This window comes from Budorcas taxicolor, chromosome 16 (assembly GCF_023091745.1).
Source record: "Budorcas taxicolor isolate Tak-1 chromosome 16, Takin1.1, whole genome shotgun sequence".
Classification (NCBI taxonomy): Eukaryota; Metazoa; Chordata; class Mammalia; order Artiodactyla; family Bovidae; genus Budorcas; species Budorcas taxicolor.
In genome coordinates, this window is record NC_068925.1 from 62,357,369 (window position 1) to 62,384,542 (window position 27,174).

The window sequence follows — 27,174 nt, forward strand, 5'->3', positions numbered from 1 at the left end:
ATGTGCATATCTCTTCCACAGATAATTAAGCAGTCATTTTAAAAATGAATAATCTTGGTGAATGCTTTTGGTTTACATCTCAGAAAATTAGACATCAGAAAAATCACAAAATAAGCAGTATTATTTAATATGCCTCATTTCTGCTCTGGAGGGGCTGGCTGAGCTAATGCAACTCTCGTCCATTGCTGAGGGCGGAACTAAGCAAGTTTATACCTTGTTATCTTAGGAGTGATATGTTAGAAAAATGATCTTTTAAATGGTCATCTCTGCATCTCAACTTGTTTCTTTCTCTTCCACTGACAACTATCTATACTTTCCTTACGTAATAAATGTTAAGGAACTCCCCAGATGGAGTTCTTGAGGCTTAAAGGGGAGCCAGTTTCAATAGTGGTACACTTGTCTGTTCTTTAAATAAAACCTGTGGTATAGTTGTTTATATTTTTAATAAAGAATAGAAGCTCTCCAGGAATAACTTCTATCACGCCTAAGTACTGGAACATTATGGCTATTTCATGTTAGACCCCAACAGGCCTAACAGTTGAGGCCTGAGCTAGTTATAGAGACTGCTGCCATATGGGACAGGGACATTATAGCCAACGACAAGGGCTTGAGGGAGGTTCCTCCCTGTTTTGTGAAGGTGGGTGTAAGGAATCCTGATCTAACCAGTGAATTGTTCAAAATTTGTGTTTCCATCCTAAAATGCCCACGATTCTTAGGTTTTCAGTGAATCTGGTTGTTTTAGCTTCCCAATTCTGTCTAACAAAATAATAGACACTTTAGCTACTTATTCAGACCAGCTGTACCAAATGCCAGGAAACTGTCCGAGCTCCGTGCCAATATTGGGATTTCATGGAACTTTCTCTAATTGTAAGTGTAGTACTGCTGGGTCTATTTCCCGTGTGTGTGTATGTGTGTGTGTGTTTAAAGAGCAGCCATGTTTAATATTGTGAAATATGACACATCTCCTCCTCTCCCAGCCTCTAGAACAGTGATAAATTTCAGAGCATGCTCAGCAGAATTGGATTGTATTATGCACAGTACACATGTTCATCACCAAAACGGAACTCGCCAGAATGGATGCAAGTAGAATGAATTGCTGAGACTTCAAAATTCCAGTTCCTCACAACTGATTTTATTAGCCAACATATACCAAAGATGGGGGCAAAAGACGTGTCATTTTTGCAGTTTTCTTCCACCGCTGGAGCCCTGTGCTGTTGTCAAACGTAGTTTTCCAGTCTTTTGATTAAGCCTTGCCTGTCATGTGCTGCTGTAACATCAAAGTAACCGCTTTGCACCCTGTCACCTCCTCTGGCAGGCAGCCATCCTGGTCTCGGATCGTGGGGTCAGCCCCGGACTGGAGCAGCAGCTCCACAGTGTCCAAAAACTCACAGGCAGCAGCTGATGGGGAAATCAACAAATATGGAGACCAGGTTACTGTGAGACAAAGAGAAACCACTAGACTTCAGCGGGAAAGGCAAGTGCTGAGTGATAAGAAATCCTGAAAAACGAGCGATGTGACAGACTGGGGGTGATCAGGCCTTGGAATGAAACAGTGCTGTGACAGGGGGTTTGCTGGTGTTCAGTCCAGTTCAGTTCAGTAAGAAAATCAAATTTACCCCTGTGTTTGCCCGGAAGCTGACCGTCAGACAAAGACATTTTTTAAAATTGTGAGGGTTTTAGGCTCTATTCTTCAGGATGGGAATGAAGGGAAGGAACAAACACTAGTTGAAGTATTTCTTTTACTTTGATCAAAATAATGATATGTTTGTAAGCAAAGTCAAAAGGCTAAAAACACTGTAAATGTCGAAGAAAAAATTTTTTTCTTTGAAGAGGGAGTAAGTGGGTAACTAATTGAACTTTAAAATTAGTTAAACAAAAACAACAGTGGCCTAGTGATCAGACCATCCCTCTAAAGAAAACAAACAAACAAAGGCACCAATCACACAAGGTGTGTGAAGAGGAAAAGGACCTACAGACATCAAAACTTATCATGAAGGTGCTACAGTATTGCCCCCAGACCAAAAGGCTAGAAGAAAGCTGTCCATTCTTGTGCACATGTAGAGAAACTTGATTTCTGACAATGCTGGCATCGAAGATCAGGGAGGAAACAAAGCTCCATTAAATTGTATGGTGCCGAGACAACTAGGCTAACGGCACAAATGGCATTTCACAGAGGATCAAACTAAGTGGCAATAAACATATGAAAAGATGAGCAACCACATTAGTAATCATGGAAATAAAAAACTTCATACCTACTAGATAGCTGAAAACCAAAACCTGAGACAATACCAAGCATGGGGCAGGCCTGGAGCAAGGGGGGGCTCCCCTCTGGACTGTGGGGAGCATACACCGTGCCTCACTTTGGACAACCAGTTGGCATTACACGTTAAACCTAAACAAATGCCCACCGTTGGACCCAGCAATTCTACTCCTAGTTATATACCCTTCAGAAACCTTTGTGTATGTTCTCCAGGACATACCTGCAAGAATGGACATACAGTAGCCCTATCTGTGAAAGACCTCAAATGCAAACAACCCAAATACCCATTGAGAATAACATGTAAAAATAAAATACTGTTTACACAGACAATGCAATCCCCACACAACAAGGAAAACTAATGAACTGTAGTTTCACATGACATGAGTTTATCTCCAGGTCTTAAGGTTGAAGGAAAAAAGGCAAGTCAGAAGAACACACACAGTATGTTTCCACTTAAAATTTTAAAAGCAGACAAAACTAAACTCATTGTTCAGAGACACAAATCTGTAATGAAACTATAAGGGAAGACAGTGATATAAAATTTGAGTGTTAATCTGGGGGCCCTGTAGGGAAGTCCATGTAATTGGGTAGGCATACATGGGGTTTCAAAGATATCAGCAGTGTTAACTTTTTTTTTCACTTTCTTAAACTATGTGGTAGGTACCATTTTTTAAAGCTACATTTAAAAATTTTCATATCTGTTTTATATACAATTCTGTAGTGTGATATATTACACAATGGCAACAACAAAAGGTTTTAAAACAAAGGGAGAACAAGAAGGGTAAGGGGTTTGAGTCAAGGAGTGTTTTATTGAATACATACTATACCAGTTCTATCAAAGATACAGGTAAGACTCCTGCTCTGAGGAATTTAGAAGGATGAATATAACAAACACTGTGGCAGACAGGGACACACACACACACACGTGACAGGTGAGGAGGGTGGAAGAGAGGAGAAGGAAGTTGAAGGATCAGGAAAAACACACAAGTAGGTGGTATGAACGCTGAGCTTTGAGGACAGAGTAAAATTCCAGATAAACTGAGAAGGAAAGGCATTGCAGAGTGAGAAAACAGCATTAACAGAAGGAGGAGAGGATAGGGAATGCTGAGGGAACTGTCTGCTGGCCCGGAGAAGGAACACAGAGAGTCAAAAGCAGAGAGTCTGGATTTAAGTTAAATTACGCAAAGCCTTGAAAGCCACACTGAGAAGTTTGGCACTTACGAGGAGAGGAGTAGCATAATCTCAGCTCTGAGTTAGGATGATAATTCTGGAGTGACCTGGAGAACCTAAATATCTGTGGCAGACAGAACAGTTAAGGAGACTGTGGTAGTCCTTTCAGTTCAGTTCAGTTCAATCGCTCAGTCGTGTCCAACTCTTTGCGACCCCATGAATTGTAGCACGCCAGGCCTCCCTGTCCATCACCAACTCCTGAAGTTCACCCAAACTCATGTCCATCGAGTCGGTGATGCCATCCAGCCATCTCATCCTCTGTCGTCCCGTTTTCCTCCTGCCCCCAATCCCTCCCAGCATCAGAGTCTTTTCCAATGAGTCAACTCTTTGCATGAGGTGGCCAAAGTATTGGAGTTTCAGCTTTAGCATAAGTCCTTCCAAAGAACACCCAGGACTGATCTCCTGTAGAATGGACTGGCTGGATCTCCTTGCAGTCCAAGGGAACTTTAAGGTGCTTGAAATTAGCTAGTGTTGGCAGGAGTATAATGAAAGTACTGAATTTGAGAGCCACTGAAATTCAGGTAGGACACAGCAAAATACAGATGTACTTCAAAAAAAAAGTTTGTGAATGATAAATTTAATACTTAATGAGGTTGATATAATGTTATATATGTTGATACCTAGTTAAACATTTAACTATTTATATTTTGTATTTTTTTTTTCCTGGAGCGAAAATATTTTGTTTCAGATTTCAAGTATTTTTATAGACTTTTGAAAAGTTCTTAGGCCCAACACCTGTCATCATAATGCTTACTGAATGAAACAGTCTGAATACTTCTATGCTTGATAGATAAAGAAAATTACTGATAAATATGATTATACAGAAATCTAAAACTGATAAATTTGAACACATAAACATTTAAAACAGCTATAGCGCACATGAAACTTTGATATACAAAAATAAACCATAAACTGGGAAACACTGACCTATATAACACAGACAAGAGCTAATGTCCTTAATACTAAAAAAAACAAACAACTTTGAACAAATCAATCCAAAAGAACAATGGGTAAAAGAATTAGAAGAATCAAGAAGACACCTATGTTTCTAGTCTGGGAGAATGCATAGATGTGGCTGACATCTCTAAAATAAGGAATCAAAAGAAGAAGAGGAGCAGTTTTTGGAGAGAAACAGAAGCAGAAAATTATTGAGGGGGAGAAATAATATTGGTTTGGGACATGATAAATATGTGGTGTTGGGGGATGTCTATATTGATAAGGTCAGACAAGAAGGTAAAATCTGAATATGAAAAAAGAAACCAACAACCCACCCACCCCATACACACTGCTACCTCCATTTTTTGGAATTTGGAAAAGACCCTGATACTGGAAAAGATTGAGGGTGGGAGGAGAAGGGGGTGACAGAGGATGACATGCTTGGATGGCATCACTGATTCAATGGACATGAGTTTGTGCAAACTGGGAGATAGTGAAGGACAGGGAAGCCTGGCGTACTGCAGGGCATGGGGTTGCAAAGAGTCGGACATGACTCACTGACTGAACAACAACCTCCATTTTCATCATACTGTGTGACTTTCTGAAGATGCATGGTTTTGGATCAGGAATTTTAGCAATTTTTCTGAATACCCTGTTACATGTTTATATTACATGACTTGCTTGGCCAAAGAGTTACCTACCTAAGGTGGTTTCCCTTACCGTGCTAGAGAAATACTTTTGAAAGAGACAGTGTCCTTACCAATAGACACATTTATGTGTCCGGGAAATAAAAAGCTTTAGAGGCAAAGATTGTTAATACCAGTTATTAAATTTTCACCTGTATTTTTTACTACAATTTACATTCATCCACTTTGGTTTTTGTTGTTGTGAATCACCGAACATATTATTATTCTACATTATCTTTACTGGGTTTTCTTCTTCCTGTAAACAGACTTTACTCTTCACTAGCTCTTTAAAAGCACCATTAGCAAACCTACTTACAATGACTGTCCTTTACCACACCTGGCCTTATCTCTCCACCATGCTTTCAACTACTGCAGTAAGCGTGTATCAGAATCACCTGGAGGCATCACCCCACAGTTTCTGATTGGTAGGTTGGAGCAGGACCGAGAATTTACATTTGCTAACAGGTTCCCAGGTAATGCTGATACTGCAGATCTGGGACCTCACTTTCAGACTCAGGGCTCTACCAGCGTGCCTCCTCCCTCCAGCTATTTGCCAATTTTCACAGCTAGAGCCACTTAACTTACATGTGTAGGAAGGAATACAGGCCTCTCGTTGGTTCCGTATGACGTAACTTTACGTTGGATTTGATGCGGGTAGCAGACATAACTTTGTCTGCCTTTGCTGAGTTTTCCAGCTCCTACACCTCATCTCTTCTTGGATTCCTTGCTGGACATGCTATTTCCTCTGAGACTAGGACACTGATTTTGCTAGCTCAGTTCCTTCTGGAAGCTGAACATGAAACAGGTAAGTTCACTTCCTACTTCTGGGACTCCACCTGGTTGCCTCTGGACATTTGTTTTACATTGTTGGTTTGCCTGCGCTGGTTTCTTTCCGTTGCTTGTTGTTAAGACTTTGAAGTTTGCCTTTTTCTGTGCCTGAGTCTAGTGTCCTGCATCTGGCGTTTCCGGGACTGACTTCAAATATCCAGGCTACCGTCTCTGCTTTTCAAACAAGGGTTATTTATTCGGTTGAACAACGTTGTTGCTATTTCTATGACTGCTGCCCATTCTTTCTCTATTTTCATTTCTATAGAGGAGCCTGGAGGGCTATAGTCTGTGGGGTCGTAAAGAGCCAGACACGACTGAGCAACTAACACAACACACATGTGTTTCCAGACCCCTAAACCCCAGGCTCCATCTTCCTCGTGTTCTGAGCCTCAGGGCTGGCTTGGTCTTTTCCCTCTATAAATGATTACTTTTCTGGTGAGATCATGCACCTTGGCTGGCAGGTTCTAATGCCAACTACATGTGTGGCTTAGATCCAATTCTGTTTTTTCCTTTTTAAACTGGTGTCAAGGAGGTCTATGAGTTTGCCATGCAAAGTATAGTCTGAGGATCAGTGGCTTTTAGCATACTAGGGGAGCCTGTTAGAATCAGATGAATTGCTCCCATTTGAGACTAATTGTAACTCAACCTTACCAGTCACTACTTTTTCCAACTTCCTTATCTCACCACTGATGTAATTTTACAAACCTATGTTGGGTGAGTTTCCTGATGACAGTGTGAGCTATAACGTATAATCCATGATTCTCTAGGAACCCAGAATCTGTGTACATCTCACATTTGTTGTTTCTTAGTGTATCTTTTGACCAAGCCCTTTTCAACTATGTCAAGATACCAAAGGAATGTTTCTTCATGTTATTGGCCATGATCTGATGAGGTTCCAGGGTGGATGAGTACCACTCAAATTCAACAATAAAGTTCAGATGCTTAATGTAATTCTGGCCCACAGTAGATGACCATCCAAATATCTCACTGAAACAGAGCAGGACCCTGTGACACTTGCAGCCCCTCCCCGCCTTGTCCTCTGCCTGCCTTTTACCTGTGGAAAACTTCAGTCAAAAAGAATACCTTTAATCAAAGAAATGTGAACATGTGGAAACAAAAGAAAAAGGTCAAAGGAGACCAAATAATAATAATGTATTTATTAAACATAGTCAGGGACCTTCAGTTCCTTCTCAAGGGCTGTAGACAATACTCTGAGCCATATCCTGTGAGTTACGTTATAGATGCTGAAACCCCCACCAGGTGGGAGAAGTTAATTACATGACCAGATTGTAGCCATGATCTGTGTGCGTGCTCAGTCCCTTCAGTTCTGACCAACTGTTTGCGGCCCTGTGGACTGTGGCCTGCCAGGTCCTCTGTCCAAGGGATTCTCCAAGCAAGAGTACTGGAGTGGCTTGCCATCTCCTCCAGGGGATCTTCCCGACCCGGGGATCGAACCTGGGTCTCTTATGTCTCCTGTGTTGGTAGGAGGCTGGTTCTTTACCATTAGTACCACCTGGTAAGCCCCTACAACTCTGGGAACTGGCTTTAAAGAAATGCAAACAAACCAACCCAGGGACTGAAGATTAACTGTACTGAAAAACAATCAAGATGATGCTGGTTAGACCACCGATGACCAATTTCAAGATGACTGTCAGAGCTGACTGTACTGTTTCTGCCTGTAGCCCCCCTCCTTCTGTCTATAAAAGCTCTTGCCCCCTAATTTCATTGTGGCAGGGGGTCGGGGGAGTCGGCTTTTGGACAGATGTCTGCCCTCCATCCCCTCCAGGTTGCTGGCATCCAAACTCAAGCAAACTTTCCTTGCTACCAATCTGGTCGCTTTGTAGGCTTTTGAGGGTGACCAGAGAGACCCCCACTTTCAGTAAGTTTTTTGTCGCCCAGCATGGGGCTGACTGCTGCAGCTCTTGTGCTTTGATGACACCTGGCTCTCCTGGGTTTCCCATGGCCATGACAGCGTATGAGCCTGCTGCTCGTGACTAGCTGGCTCCGAAAAGGGGATTTGGGGGACGTTCCCAGCAGCTGCCAAAACCATTTGTTTTGAGGATCCTCCCTGTTTCTTCCCTGTTGGCACTAGCTACCAGCCTACACTTTTCCTTGTTGGAATGGAAACATGCATTGGGGATGAGGTGACGAGCTCCAAAATGGGATAAGTCCACTGGTGTGTGCCGGGCAACCTTCCCATTTGTGAGTATGAAGTGCTCTTTGGGCATTCTTGCCATTTGGTTCTGATATGTGTATGACATTGAGAACTGTGTGTGCACACCAAGTGCTATTTGGGCATCTTGCCAACTGGTTCTGACATCTGTCTACTGTTGAGGACTGCTTGTGGGCACCGAGCATCATTTGGGCACTTTGCCAATTGGTTCTGATGTCCAGCTACCATTGAGGACCATTTGTGTTGGGGAAGTGTTTTTTTGGGATTCTGTACCAGTCACCCTCAAAGATGGTTTGTGACAGATCTGTTTTTTGGTGTGTGAATATGTATTCCATCTGTGTGACTAGTATCTTTGTCTTTTGTAAAGTGAGAAATTCAGGTTCAATTCATTAAGAAAAATTCAAGCTATGAAACTATGACTAAAGGTGTTTTTTTTTTTTTTAAACTAACATATGGCAATAGTGTTCTTTAGATTCTGGAAAAAACTGGTTAAGATGAAACTCTTTTGAAATTCCAAACCTGGTTCTTTTTGTATATGCAGTTAGAGAAAGCTAGCTTGATAGAATCCACCCCCTAAGAACTCTAATCCTGAGTAAACAAAAATATGCCTAGGAGAAAACTTGAAGTTAACTCATCATACCCTTGAAATAAAATACAAACACAACCCACTTTGCCTCGGATTTCAGCCCTGGGTTAATTAGAAAACTTCAAGCCAAATTGGGGAGGTGGAGAAGGGGGAAAAAGAAAAAGCAGGTTTTTAAAATCGACTATATAAATTTGACTGTTCTGTTATTCATAAACTGATAAGTTTAATTGCAAAGGCTAATTCGTGAAATATAAAAAGATGAAACAAAGATATCTGGATGTTTGTATGTCTCAAGATGTGTTTTTGGATAATATTGCTGAGATTAACTTGTAAAGGAACTCTATTGGTTTAAAAAAGGTAAGTGTTTACAAATCAAACAAACCTAAATTTATCTACTTTTGCCTTCTTGCAAGACCAAGAGGGAAACTAAGAGTGCTTGGAAATTGTGCTATGAAAAATGTACGTTTTTAGAGGTAATAAAATATGTTCTCAAGTTTGCCAATCAGAAAATGCTGGCATAATATTTTAATCACTTGTTCTTGGTTTTGTTCAGGTTTTCAAGGGTTAAAAATTGTGATACATAAAAATGATTAGGGAACCATTTCAGTGTGTAAAGCAAGTAGGAGATATGTTGTTGGTGAAGAGAAGGTATAAAGACTGGATATATTGTTGTTAAGGAAAAATGATTTTTTCCTACAGTTGGTTGTTGGGGGAAAAAAGGGATAAATCTGTTTGGATTCAGAAAATAATAAAAGGTTTGTGAAAAAGGAACTTTGAGAAATGACTTTTGTATGCTATCAGGATTAAGATTAGACTGAATTTCTTTGGGTAAATGAATTTTGTTACTATTAACAGTAAACTGATGCAAGACGAAATTTGTTTTTTCTGTTAAGAAAACAAAGTTCTCCTGGAATGTTGATCTGATTTTGGTAACAGTGATTTCTAATGGAGAGTTATTGTTTGCTTCTAACCATACTTTTGATCCCAATGTTCAGGATGGGAAAAAACTGTCCAGTGCAGTTGTTAGAGTATGACTACTCATGATGCGTAGCACTGCCGGCTTTCAGTTGACTGCTTAAAGCATATGTACAATGTTTGTGTGACAGCGAGGCATAAAGGATAACACTTATGGCCAATAAAGCGTTTCCTCATTAACATACCTCTGAGCCTGACGGGCGGGTCATGGTGGAGAGGCCTGACAGAATCTGGTCCACTGGAGAAGGGAATGGCAAGCCACTTCAGTATTCTTGCCTTGAGAACCACATGAACAATATGAAAAGGCAAAATGATAGGATACCAAAAGAGGAACTCCCCAGGTCATTAGGTGCCCAATATGCTACTGGAGATCAGTGGAGAAATAACTCCAGAAAGAATGAAGGGATGGAGCCAAAGCAAAAACAATACCCAGCTGTGGATGTGACTGGTGATAGAAGCAAGATCTGATGCTGTAAAGAGCAATATTGCATAGGAACCTGGAATGTCAGGTCCATGAATCAAGGCAAATTGGAAGTGGTCAAACGAGATGGCAAGGGTGAACGTCAATATTCTAGGAATCAGCGAACTAAAATGGACTGGAATGGGTGAATTTAACTCAGATGACCATTATATCTACTACTGTGGGCAGGAATCCCTCCGAAGAAATGGAGTAGCCATCATGGTCAACAAAAGAGTCCGAAATGCAGTACTTGGATGCAATCTCAAAAACGACAGAATGACCTCTGTTCGTCTCCAAGGCAAACCATTCAATATCACAGTTATCCAAGTCTATGCCCCAACCAGTAATGCTGAAGAAACTGAAGTTGAATGGTTTTATGAAGACCTACAAGACCTTTTAGAACTAACACCCCCAAAAGATGTCCTTTTCATTATAGGGGACTGGAATGCAAAAGTAGGAAGTCAAGAAACACCTGGAGTAACAGGCAAATTTGGCCTTGGAATGCAGAATGAAGCAGGGCAAAGACTAATAGAGTTTTGCCAAGAAAATGCACTGGTCATAGCAAACACCCTCTTCCAACAATATAGGAGAAGACTCTACACATGGACATCACCAGATGGTCAACACTGAAATCAGATTGATTATATTCTTTGCAGCCAAAGATGGAGAAGCTCTATACAGTCAGCAAAAACAAGACCGGGAGCTGACTGTGGCTCAGATCATGAACTCCTTATTGCCAAATTCAGACTTAAATTGAAGAAAGTAGGGAAAACCACTAGACCATTCAGGTATGACCTAAATCAAATCCCTTATGATTATACAGTGGAAGTGAGAAATAGATTTAAGGGCCTAGATCTGATAGATAAGAGTGCCTGATGAACTATGGACTGAGGTTCGTGACACTGTATAGGAGACAGGGATCAAGACTGTCCCCATGGAAAAGAAATGCAAAAAAGCAAAATGGCTGTCTGGGGAGGCCTTACAAATAGCTGTGAAAAGAAGAGGCGAAAAGCAAAGGAGAAAAGGAAAGATATAGGCATCTAAAATGCACAGTTCCAAAGAATAGCAAGAAGAGATAAGAAAGCCTTCCTCAGAGATCAATGCAAAGAAATACAGGAAAACAACAGAATGGGAAAGACTAGAGATCTCTTCAAGAAAATTAGAGATACCAAGGGAACATTTCATGCAAAGATGGGCTTGATAAAGGACAGAAATGGTCTGAACCTAACAGAAGCAGAAGATATTAAGAAGAGGTGGCAAGAATACATGGAAGAACTGTACAAAAAAGATCTTCACGACCCAGATAATCATGATGATGTGATCACTAATCTAGAGCCAGACATCTTGGAATGTGAAGTCAAGTGGGCCTTAGAAAGCATCACTATGAACAAAGCTAGTAGAGGTGATGGAATTACAGTTGAGCTGTTTCAAATCCTGAAAGATGATGCTGTGAAAGTGCTGCACTCAATATGCCAGCACGTTTGGAAAACTCAGCAGTGGCCACAGGACTAGAAAAGGTCAGTTTTCATTCCAATTCCAAAGAAAGGCAATGCAAAAGAATGCTCAAACTACTGCACAATTGCACTCATCTCACATGCTAGTAAAGTAATGCTCAAAATTCTCCAAGCCAGACTTCAGCAATACGTGAACTGTGAACTCCCTGATGTTCAAGCTGGTTTTAGAAAAGGCAGAGGAACCAGAGATCAAATTGCCAACATCCGCTGGATCATGGAAAAAAGCAAGAGAATTTCAGAAAAACATCTATTTCTGCTTTATTGACTGTGCCAAAGCCTTTGACGTTGTGGATCACAATAAACTGTGGAAAATTCTGAAAGAGATGGGAATACCAGACCACCTGACCTGCCTCTTGAGAAATGTGTATGCAGGTCAGGAAGCAACAGTTAGAACTGGACATGGCACAACAGACTGGTTCCAAACAGGAAAAGGAGTACGTCAAGGCTGTATACTGTCACCCTGCTTATTTAACTTATATGCAGAGTACATCAAGAGAAATGCTGAACTGGAAGAAACACAAGCTGGAATCAAGACTGCCGGGAGAAATATCAATAACCTCAGATATGCAGATGACATCACCCTTATGGCAGAAAGTGAAGAGGAGCTAAAAAGCCTCTTGATGAAAGTGAAAGAGGAGAGTGAAAACGTTGGCTTAAAGCTCAACATTCAGAAAATGAAGATCATGGCATCTGGTCCCATCACTTCATGGGAAATAGATGAGGAAACAGTGTCAGACTTTATTTTTTTGAGCTCCAAAATCACTGCAGATGGTGACTGCAGCCATGAAATTAAAAGACGCTTACTCCTTGGAAGGAAAGTTATGACCAACCTAGACAGCATATTAAAAAGCAGAGACATTACTTTGCCGACAAAGGTCCGTCTAGTCAAGGCTATGGTTTTTCCAGTGGTCATGTATGGATGTGAGAGTTGGACTGTGAAGAAAGCTGAGTGCTGAAGAATTGATGCTTTTGAACTGTGGTGTTGGAGAAGACTCTTGAGAGTCCCTTGGACTGCAAGGAGATCCAACCAGTCCATTCTACAGATCAGCCCTGGGTGTTCTTTGGAAGGAATGATGCTAAAGCTGAAACTCCAGTACTTTGGCCACCTCATGCAAAGAGTTGACTCGTTGGAAAAGACTCTGATGCTGGGAGGGATTGGGGGCAGGAGGAGAAGGGGACGACAGAGGATGAGATGGCTGGATGGCATCACCGACTCGATGGACGTGAGTTTGAGTGAACTCCGGGAGTTGGTGTTGGACAGGGAGGCCTGGCGTGCCGCAATTCATGGGGTCGCAAAGAGTTGGACACGACTGAGTGACTGAACTGAATTGAGAAGAGGTGAACTCAAGCTCCTTCTACTCTGCCATCTTGTCCCTCCCAGATTCTTCATCTGTTTTGGATTGTGCCAGTTAACATATAAAGCAAGATTCCCTGCCCTACCTGCCATCTTTTCGTTTTATTGAAGTTAATATTCTTCTTAAAAATTTGGTAAATTCTGGCAATGTGTCTACTTGTGTAGCTACTATTCAATAGAGACAGAAGACCTGTTCATAACCCCTGAAAGTTCCCTCCTGCCTCTCTGCAGTCAATCCTTTTATCCCACCCATAGCCCTGGCAACCACTGACCTGATTTCTGTCTTTAGGTTTTGCCTTCTCCAGAAATTCAGAAATCATAGAGCATATAGTCTTTTGTGTCTGGCTTCTTTCACTGAGTGTGATGCTCTGGAGATTCATCCACGTTGCTGCATGTATAAGTAGCGCTTTCCTTTTTATTGCTGTATTCCATTGTATAAATATATGTAGGCATGTGGGTTGTGTCCAGTTTTTGGCCATTACAAATAAAGATTCTATGAACCCTTGGATACATGTCTTTGTGTGGATCTTTTATGTTTTCACATCTTTTGGGTAAATAACAGGAGTGGGATTGCTGAGTCACATGGCAAATGACTATCTAACTTCTATAAGAAACCACCAAACTTCCAAAGTTTGTATTCCCACCAATTGCTCTGTATCCTTATCAGCACTTGTTACTATTACTAAAATTCTTTTTAGCCATTCTAGTCACGTTTATAGTACCTATAGTATAGATACTATGTAGTATAGTCAGGGCTTCTTATTGTGGTTTTTAATTTTCATTCCCCTAAAATCTAACGATGAACATCTTTTTATATGCTTTTTTGCCAATCACTTACCTTTGATTTATGTCTTCAAATCTTCCATCCAGTTATTAATTGGAGTTTCTTTTTATAAATTTAGAATTATTCTTTTAAAATTCTTGGATATAAGTTTTTCCCCAAATGTTTCATAAATATATTTTCCCACTCTGTGACTTATCTTCTATTAAGAGTATCTTTTGAAGAGTAAGAATCTTTAACTTTGAATGAGGTCCAATTTTTTTCTTTTATGTTTTATGCTTTTTGTGTTCTATATAAGAAGTCTTTCTCTATCTCAAGATCACAAGATGTCCTTCCACATTTTCTTCTAGTCTTTTATATTTTAGCTCTTATGTATTGGTCTCTGATCCATTTCAAGGTAATTTTTGTGAAGGGTATGAGGAAACAGTTGAGGCTGGTTTTCACCCCAGCATGTATGGGTATGTCCAACTGTTATAGCACCGTTTGTTATATAGCCAATCCTTTCTTCCACTGACTTACCCTGATACTTCTGTCACAAATCATTTACCCATGTATCGGCTGGTCTACTGGAGAAGGAAATGGCAACCCACTTCAGTATTCTTGCCTAGAGAATCCTGTGGACAGAGGAGCCTGGTGGGCTGCTGTCCATAGGGTTGCACAGAGTTGGACACGACTGAAGTGACTGAGCATGCATGCATGCACTGGAGAAGGAAATGGCAACCCATTCCAGTATTCTTGCCTGGAGAATCCCAGGGACAGAGCCTGGTGGGCTGCAGTCTATGGGGTTGCACAGAGTCGGACACGACTGAAGCAACTTAGCAGTAGCAGCAGCAGGCTGATCTATTCCTAGGTTATTTATCATGTTTCACTGACCTATACATTTTATTTACACCAATATCATACTGCTTCAATTTCTATATTTTTATAGTAAAACTTGTAGTAAACAATAATATATTGTTCAAAGAAAACAAAGAAATTAAAAATATTTTGAACTAATGAAAATGAAAACACAACTTATCAAAGTATGAGGGATGCATCAAAAGCAGTGCTTAGAGGGAAATTTACAGCACTGAATGCAGATATTAGACAAGAAGAAAGATATAAAACCAGTAATCTAAATTCCCACCTTAGCAAACTGGAAAAATCAAGAGCAAATTAAATGCAAAGAAAGCGTAAGAAAGAAAAAAAAGAATTATACCAGAAGTCAGTGAAATTCAAAGCAAATCAATAGAGAAAATCAATACAATCAAATAGTAGTTCTTTGAAAAAGACCAATAAAAGCAATATGTCTCTTGTTATTGTTCAGTCACTAAGTTGTGTCTGACCTTTTGCAGCCCCATTGACTGCAGCATGCCAGGCTTCCCTGTCCTTCATTATCTCCCAGAGTTTGCTCAGACTTCTCTCTATTGACTCAGTGATACTATCTAACCATCTCATCCTCTGCTGCCTGCTTCTCTTCTTGCCCTTAATCTTTCCCAGCATCAGGGTCTTTTCCAGTGAGTTGGCTGTTCACATCAAGTGGTCAAGGACTGAGCTTCAGCATCAGTCCTTCCAGTGAATATTCAGGGTTGATTTCCTTTGAGTGGTTTGATCTCCTTGCTGTTTAAGGGACTCTTGAGTCTTCTCCAGCACCACAATTGGAAAGCATTGATTCTTTGGCATTCAGCCTTCTTTATGGTCCAACTTTCACATCCATACATTACTACTGGAAAAACCAGAGCTTTGACTATACAGACCTTTGTTGGCAAAGTGATGTCTCTGCTTTTTAATATGCCATTTAGGTTTGTCATAGCTTTCTTTCAAGGAGCAAGTGTCTTTTAATTTCATGGCTGCAGTCACTATCCACAGTGATTTTGGAGCCTGAGAAAATAAAATCTGTAACTGTTTCCACTTTTTCCCCATCTATTTGCCATGAAGTGATGGAACTGGATGCCGTGATCTTAGTTTTTTTGAATGTCGAGTTTTTGTTTTTGAATGTTGAATTTTAAGCCAACTTTTTCACTCTCCTCTTTCACCTTCATCGAGACGCTCTTTAGTTCCTCTTTGCTTTCTGCCATTTGGGTGGTGTCATCTGCATACCTGAGATTATTGATATTTCTCCTGGCAATCTTGATTCCAGTCTGATTCATCCAGCCCAGAATTTGCATGATGTACTCTGCATATAAGTTAAATAAGCAGGATGACAATATACGGCCTTGAGATACTCCTTTTTCAATTTTGAACTGGTCTATTATTCCACGTAAGGTTCTAACTGTTGCTTCTTGTCCTGCATTCAGGTTTCTCAGGAGGCAGATCAGGTGGTCTGGTATTCCCATCTCTTTAAGAATTTTCCATAGTTTGTTGTGATCTACATAGTCAAAGGCTTTAGCGTAGTCAATGAAGCAGATTTTTTTTTTTTTTTTTAAATTTCCTTGCTTTTCCTATAATCCAATGGATGTTGGCTATTTGATCTCTGGTTCCTCTACCTTTTCTAAATCTAGCTTGTATATCTCGAAGTTCTCGGTTCATATACTGTTGAAGCCTAGCTTGAAGGACTGCGCATTACCTTGCTAGCATGTGAAATAAGCACAACTGTATGGTAGTTTGAACATTCTCTGGCATTGTGCCTCTAGTCAAGTTAAATAAGAAAAAAGGACAAAAATTATCAATATCAGAAATGAAAGAGGGAGCATCACTACAGGTCCAATAGACATAAAAAGGATAATAAAGGGATACTGCAAACAATTCAGTGCCTACAAATATGATCATCTCAGACGAATTCCTTGAAAGAGACAATTTGCCAAAATTTACTAAAGAAAAAGTATACAATCTGAATAGGTCTGTTACCTACTAAAGAAATTTAATAAATGATTAATAACCTCTTATACTAAAAAGTACAAGGCTCATATGGGTTCACTGGTGAATTCTACTAAACATTTGAGGAAAAAATTATACCAGTTCTCTACAATCTGTTTCAGAAGGTAGAAGCAGAGAGAATACTTCCTAAACCATTCTATGAGGCCACAATTACTCTAATAACAAAACCTAGATAAAGACATTATAAAATGGGGAAGGGGAAACTACAGACTGGTATCGCTCGTGAACATAAAAGCAAAATCTGTTAACAATATGTTAACAGATTGAACTGAACAATGTATAAAAAGAATTATACACCATGACCAAGGGGAATTAATCGCAGGTGGGCAAGGCTAGTTCAACACTTGAAAATCAGTTAATGTAATCCATCATATCAATAGGCAAGAAATAAAAATCACATGATCGTATCGATGCAGAAAAATAACTTGTCAAAGTCCAACACTTATTTGTGATCTAAAAAAATAAACAAAACTCAGTTAAATGGAAATAGAGGGGAACTTCTTCAACTTGAAGTTCCTGACTATGTCTTTAAACTTTTTTCTCCCTTTTCTCTCTATTTACTTGTGGGATACCAATTATCCTAATGGTGCTCCTCCTAAAAGAGTGAGACAGCTCTTTCAGAATTTCCTCATTTTTAAATGTTATTTCTCTTTTCTACTTATAACGTTTTTAGATCTCTATTTTTGAGCACTCTAATTCTCCATTCTATGTGATCTGCTCTGTTTCCAGTGCTTTCTGATACAGTCTTTATCTCATTTATTGAATTCTTCAGCTCCAAAACTGGTTGGCTTTTTTTTTTTAAAGAGTCTAAGTCTCTTTGACAAAGTATTCCTTCTGTTCATTTGTCTTATTTCTGAGTTCACTGACGTGACTCTTCTGAATTTTTTTGTTGTTTGCTGAGTTTCTTCATGACCACTATTTTGAATTCTCTACCACTGGATCACTGAAAAAGCAAGAGAGTTCCAGAAAAACACCTATTTCTGCTTTATTGACTATGCCAAAGCCTTTGACTGTGTGGATCACAATAAACTGTGGAAAATTCTGAAAGAGACGGGAATACCAGGCCACCTGACCTGCCTCTTGAGAAATCTGGATGCAGGTCAGGAAGCAACAGTTAGAACTGGACATGGAACAACAGACTGGTTCCAAATAGGAAAAGGAGTACGTCAAGGCTGTATATTGTCATCCTGCTTATTTAACTTCTATGCAGAGTACATCAAGAGAAATGCTGGGCTGGAGGAAGCACAAACTGGAATCAAGACTGCCGGGAGAAATATCAATAACCTCAGATATGCAAGATGGCACCACCCTTATGGCAGAAAGTGAGGAGGAGCTAAAAAGCCTCTTGATGAAAGTGAAAGAGGAGAGTGAAAAGTTGACTTAAAGCTCAGCATTCAGAAAACTGAGATCATGGCATCTGGTCCCATCACTTCATGGGAAATAGATGGGGAAACAGTGGCTGACTTTATTTTTCTGGGCTCCAAAAACTGCAGATGGTGACTGCAGCCATGAAATTAAAAGACCCTTGCTCCTTGGAAGGAAAGTTATGACCAACCTAGACAGCATATTAAAAAGCAGAGACATTACTTTGCCAACAAAGGTCTGTCTATTCAAGGCTATGGTTTTTCCAGTGGTCATGTATGGATGTGAGAGTTGGACTGTGAAGAAAGCTCAGTGCTGAAGAATTGATGCTTTTGAACTGTGGTGTTGGAGAAGATTCTTGAGAGTCCCTTGGACTGCAAGGAGATCCAGCCAGTCCGTCCTAAAGGAGATCAGCCCTGGGTGTTCATTGGAAGGACTAATGTTGAAGCTGAAACTCCAACACTTGGGCCACCTGATGCGAAGAGCCGACTCATTTGAAAAGACCCTGATGCTGGGAAAGATTGACGGCAGGAGGAGAAGGGGATGACAGAGAATAAGATGGTTGGATGACATCACCGACTCAATGGACATGGTTTTGGGTGGACTCCGGGAGTTGGTGATGGACAGGGAAGCCTGGCGTGCTGCGATTCTTGGTCGCAAAGAGTTGCACACGACTGAGCGACTGAACTGAACCAGTTAGATTGCAGTATTCCATGACTTTAATCTTGGTTTCTGGAGAACTGTCACTTTCTTTCTGTGATACAGTGTTACTCCAGCTCTTCCTGGTGCTGGATGAGTTGCTTCCTCTGCCAGCAAACCTCAAGTATTCATAGCAACAGGTTAGAAGTTATGAGGCTTTCTGTTTTCCAACAGGTGGCACTATAGTGCAAGTTTTTGGTTTCTTTCACCTGAGCTGCCTCTTGTTAAATCTGAGTTAGCACTTTCTACCTTCTACAACCTCTTAGCTGTGGACCCCTGCCCCTGTTATTAGTTCTTGTGTCTCTGGGATCACTGGTGCCTTGCTTCTACCACTGTTCCTGGCATCACCACCTGGTGCACCAGGATGGTGGGCTCTTCCCTTGTGTCCGGGATTCCTTAAGCCACAGGCTTAGCCACTGGAGGGGGAGAGTTAGGGAAAGTGGGATGCAGGGGTTGTGAGGGCACCTCTCTGTGTCCAATATCATAAGGTTAGTTGGCTCTGCCACTGCAGGTGGGGGGCAGTTGGCTAGAGTTGTGGGCGCATCAACAGCTGGAGGGATGGGGGTCCTAGGCCCGACTCCTGCTGTTGCCCAGCTGCCTGTGGCTACACGTGCGCTGGAGTCATTGTGCACTTCTTCCCCTGCTGCCACCGGATTCTCTGGGGCTGTGAGCTCAGCTGCCGTGGTGGGAAGGCCAGGACTGCAAGTACCACCTCTGCTATTTCCTCGGTTCTGCCTCCTATATTCCACTTCGCTGACCTTTAGATGTACAGATATTTGGAATTCTCTGGCATCCTGGTGTGTTGAGCAGGGGCACCTTTGTTGAATTATGAATGTTTTACTGGTTATAGATTGAAAGGGAGAGAGAAAGGTAGCCTTTCACTCCACCATGTTGCTGACATCACTCCTCAGGAACTTCAACTAAATAAAGAACATCTACAAAAAACCTATAGCTAAAATCATACTTACTGTTGAGAAACTAAAAGCTTTCATACTAAGACTGGGTATAAGGCAAGGATATTCCCTCTCACCACTCCTTTTGAACACTGTACTGAAAAGTTCTAAGTAATGCAATAAGACATGAAAAGGAAATAAAAGGTATACAGATTACGGAGAAAGAAATAAAAATATCTTTGTTTGCAGATGATATTATCTTAGTAAATCCAAAAGAACTGACCAAAAAAACCTCCTGGGACAAATAAGCAATTATAACAACGTTGCAGGATATAACACTAATGTACAAAAGTCAATTGCTTTTCTATACACCAGCAATGGACAAGTGGAATTTGAAATTAAAAACATAATACCATTTACATTAGTATCCCCAAAATGCAATACTTGACTATAATTCTAACATGATATGTATAAGATTTATATGAGCAAAATTATAAATCTCTAAACAAAATCAACAAAATAAATAATTGGAGAGATATTCTATGTTCATGTATAGGAAGATTCAATATTAAGATGTCAGTTCTTCCCAACCAAAATCCCAGCAAGTCAGGCTGTGGATATGAACAAACTGTACAGTTTATATGGAGCAGCAAGAGACCCAGAGAAGCCAACACAGTATTGAAGTAGAAGAAGAAAGCTGGAAGACAGACACCATCTCACTTTAAGACTTATGATAAAGCTATAATAGTTAAGGCAGTTTGGTATTGGCAAAAAAAAAAAAAAAGAAAAGAAAAGAAAAACAGGTCAATGGAACAGAATAGAGGGCCCAGAAACAGATCAACAAAAATATTCGCTATAAAGATCATGGAGTAATTCTCTCTAGGAGGGCAGTAAAGGGTGTTGGAACCCTTCCTTTGCCTTAAGGCACTGTCTAAAACTTCCAGTACAAAGCTGAATCAAAGTGGAGAGAGTAGACATCTTTGCTTTGTTCCCACTCAGAAGGAATTTTGAGTAAAAGCCATTCAGCATTTTACCATTAACGGTGATATCAGCTAATGATTGCTCCAGGTTGAAGAAGTTCCCTTCTATTCCTATTTTGCTCCCTTTTTTTTTCTCCCCAAATCATGAAGGAGGTTCACTTTTTCAGTGACTTCTTCTACACACATTGAGATGCTCATGTTTTAGTTTTGGTTTTGATTTGTCTGATGGGGTGAAATGCAATGATTTTCAGCATCTGAACCAACCTTATATTCCTGGGATAAACACATTTGGTTATAACTTATCCTTTCTGTATGTTGCTGTGTTCAATTTGCTAACACTTTAATAAAAGATTTTTGCATCATACTCATGAGACATATCATAGTTTTCCTTTCCTGTAGGGTCTTTTTCTGGTTTCGGTATTAGGGTAATGTTGGCCTCATAGAATTCACTGGGCAGGGTTCCCTCCCCATTTTCTGGAAGAGTTTGTGTGTAGAATTGTTATTATTTCTTCCTTAAATATTTAGTAGAACTCACAGTGAAGCAATCAGGGCCTGGGGATTTTGTTGTGGTAAAGTTTTCAGTGGCAGATTCAATTCTTCAATAGATATAGGGCTATCTAGGTTCTCAGTTTCTTTTTGAGAGAATTTTGTTTGTGTCTTTTGGAAATTTGTCCATTTACTCTTAAGTTATCTAATTTATTGGTAAAAATTGCAAATAGTGTTCCTTTATTTGCTTCATAATATCTGCAGGATCTGTGTTGACGACTCTCTCATTTCTGAAATTGGTAATTTGTTTTTCCTTTTCTAAACTGGTCTGGCTAGAGGTCAATCAGTATTATTGACCTTTTCAAAGGTTTTCAATGGTTTCATTGATTTTTCTATTTCAGTGATTTCTGCTTTGATCTTTATTTTATTACTATATGTACTTTGGGCTTAATTTGCTTTTTTTAAAAAAAAATTTTTAAGGTGGAATCTTAGATCACTCATTTGAAACCTTTCTTTTTCTTAAATAAAAGCATTCAATTTCCCTCTAAGCACTGCTTTAGCTGCATCTCACAACTTTTGATAGGGTGTTTTTATTTCATTCAGTTAAAAATATTTTCTTAATTCTCTTGGAATTTCCTCTTTGACCTATGAATTATTTACAAGTGTGTTTAAGTTTCTCACAATTAGGGATTTTCCAGATATGTGTCTGTTGATTTCTAACTTAATTCCATGGTGGTCACAGAGCAAACTTTGTATGATTTCTTTTATATTTTTTAAAGGTTTGTTTTATGGCCTAGAGTATGGTCTATCTTAGTAAATATTCCATAATTATATTAAAAAATGTATATTAAGTGTTAACATTCTATAGATGTCAATTAGGTCAAGTTGGTTGATACTATGGTTCAGGTCTTTCATATCCTTGGCTGAATTTTTATTTACTTGTTCTATCAATCACTCATTTATTGCATGACAATGGTTGTTTTTTCCTTGCTTTTTTTATGCTTCACAATTTTTGAATGCAGAAATTGTATGCAGGAGGACAGTGGAGGCTGAAGTAAATAATACTATTTACAACCAGAAATGGGCATACTTTTTCTTTCATCATGCCATTAGTATGGGTGTTGAGTCAGCCATTGAACTGGGTTTGGTTTTGCTGTTGCTATGGATAACTTCAGTGCATCAAAGGCTTTAAATTCCTCCAGCTGTGGGCTGTTGCTACCTTATGCTTAGTTGTAAAGAGTTGGGTGCCAGAAGGTATTTTCAGTATTTTCACTCCACCCTCAGCTTTCAGTAGTCTGAAATATCTAGTCAGCTGCATATCTACCATCTGTATTCTTCCTCCTTCCCTATCAATAAGACTGCTACCGCTTATTTCTCAGAGTGAGGCTCATGGTGAGAGTGGGACAGAGCTCTTCATGCTTTTGGGTTACTCTGAGGTGGAAATTTCTCAACATTCCTGCATCCTCCCAGCTCCCCCAAATGTCAGCCAAACCCTGCCTTGTGTGAGAGGAAATATGTCCTGAGTGGGAACTTCCTGTCCTGCCCTCAAGGGGCAAGAGACCTCTCCTTTGTGTCAGTGAGGGGTCTTGAGCTCAGGGGTTCCCTGTCCTTCCCAGGGGCAGACAGGCTTAACTTGCACTCCTCCTCCAAAGGCAGTGGATATCTCCCTAGCCCCAGAAGAGGAGGAGAGAACAGAAAAGCTTTCTGCTCATCCCCCAGTGGCTTAAGGGTTTTTCTTCGTATGAAATAACGGTCTAGGGAAGTGGCAGTCTTTCATTCCTGTGTACCACTGAGGATGGAGCTCTCTGTTCTCAATCTGTCTAACAGCACCCAGTTAATGAAAGAGTACATGAGTGAAACGTGTTCTTGGGTCTGATGCTAAAATGTCATACCAGCTCACTTTTAGAATTTAATTTTAGCTGTTTTCTTCTTATCTGCATTTATGGTGGCTGCCTCTTCCTCAGTTGTTCTATCAAAAGCAAAACAGTTGGTGTGTCTTACAGGGGCTTGTCATTCTTTGGAATCTGGCTTACTTTGCTGACATGCAACTTCTGCTATCTGATGGCTTTTTTAAAAAGTACAACTTTGCAGATTATTTAGCATTTTCTTTTTGTTAGTGTGGAAACAATATTCTGTTGCTATTTTCTCTATCGTAAGTGGAAGCAGAACTTTCTGGGAGTTTGGTTTTAAATTACTTACTAGGAACATTTCTTCTTTTGCACTTTGTTGGTACTCAGATAAAGATAAAGAAGTTTGCATGGCTCCTTTGATTGTCTTCTCTCCCCTGGTGGGTGCTTCTAGCACAGGGCACCTTGGTTATAAGCTGTGAAGTGGGCACAGAGCCAACAGCTGAAACAAGGCTGTGATAAGTCTGGGAGAGCTTTGGTGATTCTTGGTATTATCCATCCTGAAAACTTAGGTACCAAACTCTAATCCATAATAGCACAGACTCAGGGGTGGTTCCAAGGGAACAGAAATGGAAGATAGAAATTTTTCTAAGCTAAAGTCAGACCACTTGGGAACCCTATCTCTCTGCCTTAAGTGGGAATTCTTCGATGACTACTAGAATTACAAATGTTAAATTAATATTTGAATAAATGAATAGAGAGTAGGAGAAAAAGGTGTGTGTGTGTGTACTACGTCATGTCCAACTTTGCAACCCTATGGATTGTAGCCTACCAGGCTCTTCTGTCGATGGCATTTTCCAGGCAAGGATACTAGAGCAGGATGGCATTTCCTGACCCAGCTACTGAACCATTGGCAGGCAGATTTTTTTTTACCACTGTGCAACCTGGGAGGCTCAGGAGAAAAAGGTACAGAAAGGCCAATCTGCCTATTCTAATCCTGGGACAGGTGTTAATGGGTTGAGATCATCTTTGGGGATATGCTTCAGACAGGGAGGAAGGCAGAGACAGAATATCTTTATCAATAAAGTGTTCAGGATTATAATATTCCTTTGAAAGTTTAATATTATCTCCCCAAGTGAACATTTTCAAATTTTACATTTTTGAAAGGTTTTACCATGAAACACTGTATATACCAAGTTAGATACCAATGGAAGACAGTCTCTTAGAAAATAAAACAAAGTTAAAGACACATTGCCTAATATCAGGGAGTTGTGAAAGAGGATATTTATCCTGCACAGAACTAGCTACATGACATTTATATTTTAAGGAATAATCACTTAACCTTTTTGCTGCAGCTATCACTCTCAACTCATTGTGAGAAATACTTGGTTAGGTTTTAAAATTGGAACTTTTAAAGCAGTATCAGAGGAATAAATTTCCTAGTGTATAAATCTGTAATACAGGGTAATAACTACCACGGTCTGTCAGATCACACTTGAGCTCAAATCTAACCCAACACTTGAGACTGCTAAGCATAAAGATCAAGGCTCAGTAGATGTGGACTAAGGCTGAAGACACTAAGCTGGCTATGTCAGGCAAAGGGGCATTAATTTCATACACCCTGTATGACGATGTGACTTTTCCAGCAGTATGACACAAGTTATGAATACCAACCCAGAAATGGAGCTTAAAACTGTATTACATACAGAGAACTACAGCTAACTACTTGAGAAAAGGCTTAACTGGTCTGTATAACAATCCTCTAACCCAACATATATAAATGAAATTTTAGCTCAACTGTAGCTATGAAGTGAGATTTAAATTTGGAATTTAAGGGTTACAAAACAGTAACTTCAGAGTAAGGGGTATGTTACCCACAAGGAAAGGAGTTTTGTTAACAAATTCCTGGGGTTTATGCAAAGACTGGTATAAAAGCATAAGCGGTCAGGAAGTTGCAGTAGGAAGAAAAAAATAAAGGACAAAAGGAGAAAGACTGATTTAAAGGACGAGAAGAAAACACACAAGTGAATCTTACCCTGGAATGAGGAAGGCACTTGTAGTACCTCTTGGATAGGCATCAATAATGTTTACCTTTAGCACACAACCCCCTGCATGTAGAGGTGCCCAACAGTATTTGAAATTATATGCTCTGTGCTTCCAGTTAGATGGTGAGCTACTTGATTATATACTTTTCTATATTCTCCTCTTCATCTAACACAGTATTGGAGATTAGTATTTGCTCAAAATTCATTAGTTAATTGACTTCTCTGCCTTTGGCATCTTCAGTGAAGCACAATTCACAAGGCAGAGTCGTCTTTCAGAAACATGTGAGCTGCTCACCCTCTCAAAATGGACAAAGACAAAGAAGATGAGAGCGAGATGAGAAGGAAGGGGTGCTAACGTTTTACCAAATTAATGAGGGGATACTAGTGCCTACAATGTGCTGCAAAATACAAAACCAGTCGTAAGCTCATCTCGGAAAGGCTTGAGCCCAGCCTATGGGGATTAGAATAGTTGCTGGATTTATGGTGCCCTGGGAACCTCTATTTGTCAAGTGCCATGGAGGCAGCCCTGACACTGGCACAGGTGAAGATGAATTTTCATTCAGAGCAGTGAGCCTTCTGACTCCATTAATCCTCAGGGTTTTGATGATGAATTTCTTTTTTTTATTTTATTTATTTTCACTCTAATGCCTCCTCCCACTGCCCTGTAACAGCGTGCAAGGAACAGAACAGATGGTGCTTTACGTGGAAGATCGAGGGCTCATGAGGATACAAAGCCTGCCCACTCTGAAATCACATGACTGCACGTGCAAGGAAAAGCCTTGATTTCCCCTGGGAGACACAGATGCAATGATGTTAGCATTCCCAGTGGAGGGGGAGGAGGAGAGGACTAACAGGCCATTTACAAGGAAGCCCACACTTACACTAATACACTCTTCAGCAAAGACCATGTTTAATCACAAAATAACAGGAGGACTGATACCTCAAAGTTCAAAAACACCAAAATAAAACAGAGGCAAATGAAGGTTTAGTATGCCACTATGCAAAATGTATTTTGAACAAACCAGTAAGGACATACAGTAGCAGAACACTGGCCTCTAGTTAACCTGCCATTGGCTCTGACCCAGTTTTAATCGGAAGAAGGCAGGATTTACAACCTGCTTAAGGATGGAGTTTGACAACTGCTATAATCAGAAGAGCTGTCAACACAAGGACAGCTGTCAAGCCAAACTGTAATTCATAAAAAATAATAGCTAAGCCCCCAAGACATCCCCAACATTGTGTGCAATCACTGGATTTAACCATACTTAGAGTGTTATGAAAGTTCTAAGAACAGGTTAAGGGTCCTAAAATAAAATCAACAAATAGCTATTGAATGTCTATTAAATAAAAAATTCAATAATATTAAGTGACTAAATGGATAAAATATGCCCAGCAGATTCCCTGGCATATAGTAGGTGCTTAATAAATTGTAAGTATCAACATTATTATTACAAGCAAAACTCTGTTTTGACAGTCTTAAAATTGGGCAAAAGTCTAGTGACCTAGTAAGAAAATCTAAATTAAAATTAAATTGCACCTTTTAAGTATTCATTTCATGAAATATTTCTGAATTGTCAGAATATTTTAGTTTTATATATTTGTAATGCCAAAACCTCTAATACTATTTGAGTGTTTAATTATCTTGATTATAACATATATGGTATTAGTCTTGTTATTTCTACAATAATATGAGAGAAAGGGATCATTTGACTAGATTAATCTTGGGCAGGATTCCTAACTCAAGGATAAATAATTTTTATGATTATCTAGTGACTCTTAATGAACAGAAATAGGAATATAAAGGCATATAAATGAACATATATATGTGTGTTTATTCACAAGTACAGTCTTGAAAAACAGCCTGACCCACTGATCAGGGTGACCAATGATAAAGATTTTCATTTATTTCTATAAAAGATTATCTTCAAAAAATTATGTGTGCTTTAAAAGGATACTAGGACTGTAATTATTTATGGAGTTATGAAAAGACTGGAAGTAGAATTAGAAGACCTGGACAGGTATTTTGGCTTTGCCACCTACAACATGTTACCCTGTCAAGGTCACTTCACCTCTCTGGACTTCAGGTTTTTATCTGTAATTATAGGGAAACAGGGCCTAGCTAAGGCATTTGTTGGAAACATTAAGAGATTATATGTATGAAAACAGTAACACCACCATCTTATCTATGAAGGTTTGAATTTGTGTGTGTGTGAATTTTGAGTA

The 27,174-nt window shown here is 39.8% G+C and overlaps 1 protein-coding gene across 2 annotated transcripts in view; it reads right to left on the minus strand.

Annotated features, from left to right (window-relative positions):
- Positions 1-1,110: 1,110 nt before the first annotated feature.
- The window catches only part of ACBD6 (acyl-CoA binding domain containing 6), a 203,851-nt gene continuing 177,787 nt past the window's right edge, over positions 1,111-27,174 (minus strand). Inside the window, exons 8-9 of one of the 2 annotated variants that reach the window (XR_008200739.1) lie at positions 3,482-3,554; positions 1,262-1,398 (exon numbers count right to left, since the gene is read on the minus strand). Coding sequence is in view for 1 of the 2 variants with exons in the window: in XM_052653940.1 (XP_052509900.1) it covers positions 1,244-1,398 (155 nt within the window). In the remaining variant the exon portion in view is untranslated. Of the gene's footprint in view, positions 1,399-3,481; positions 3,555-27,174 lie in introns of both variants that reach the window. The other variant, XM_052653940.1, reaches the window with a different exon arrangement.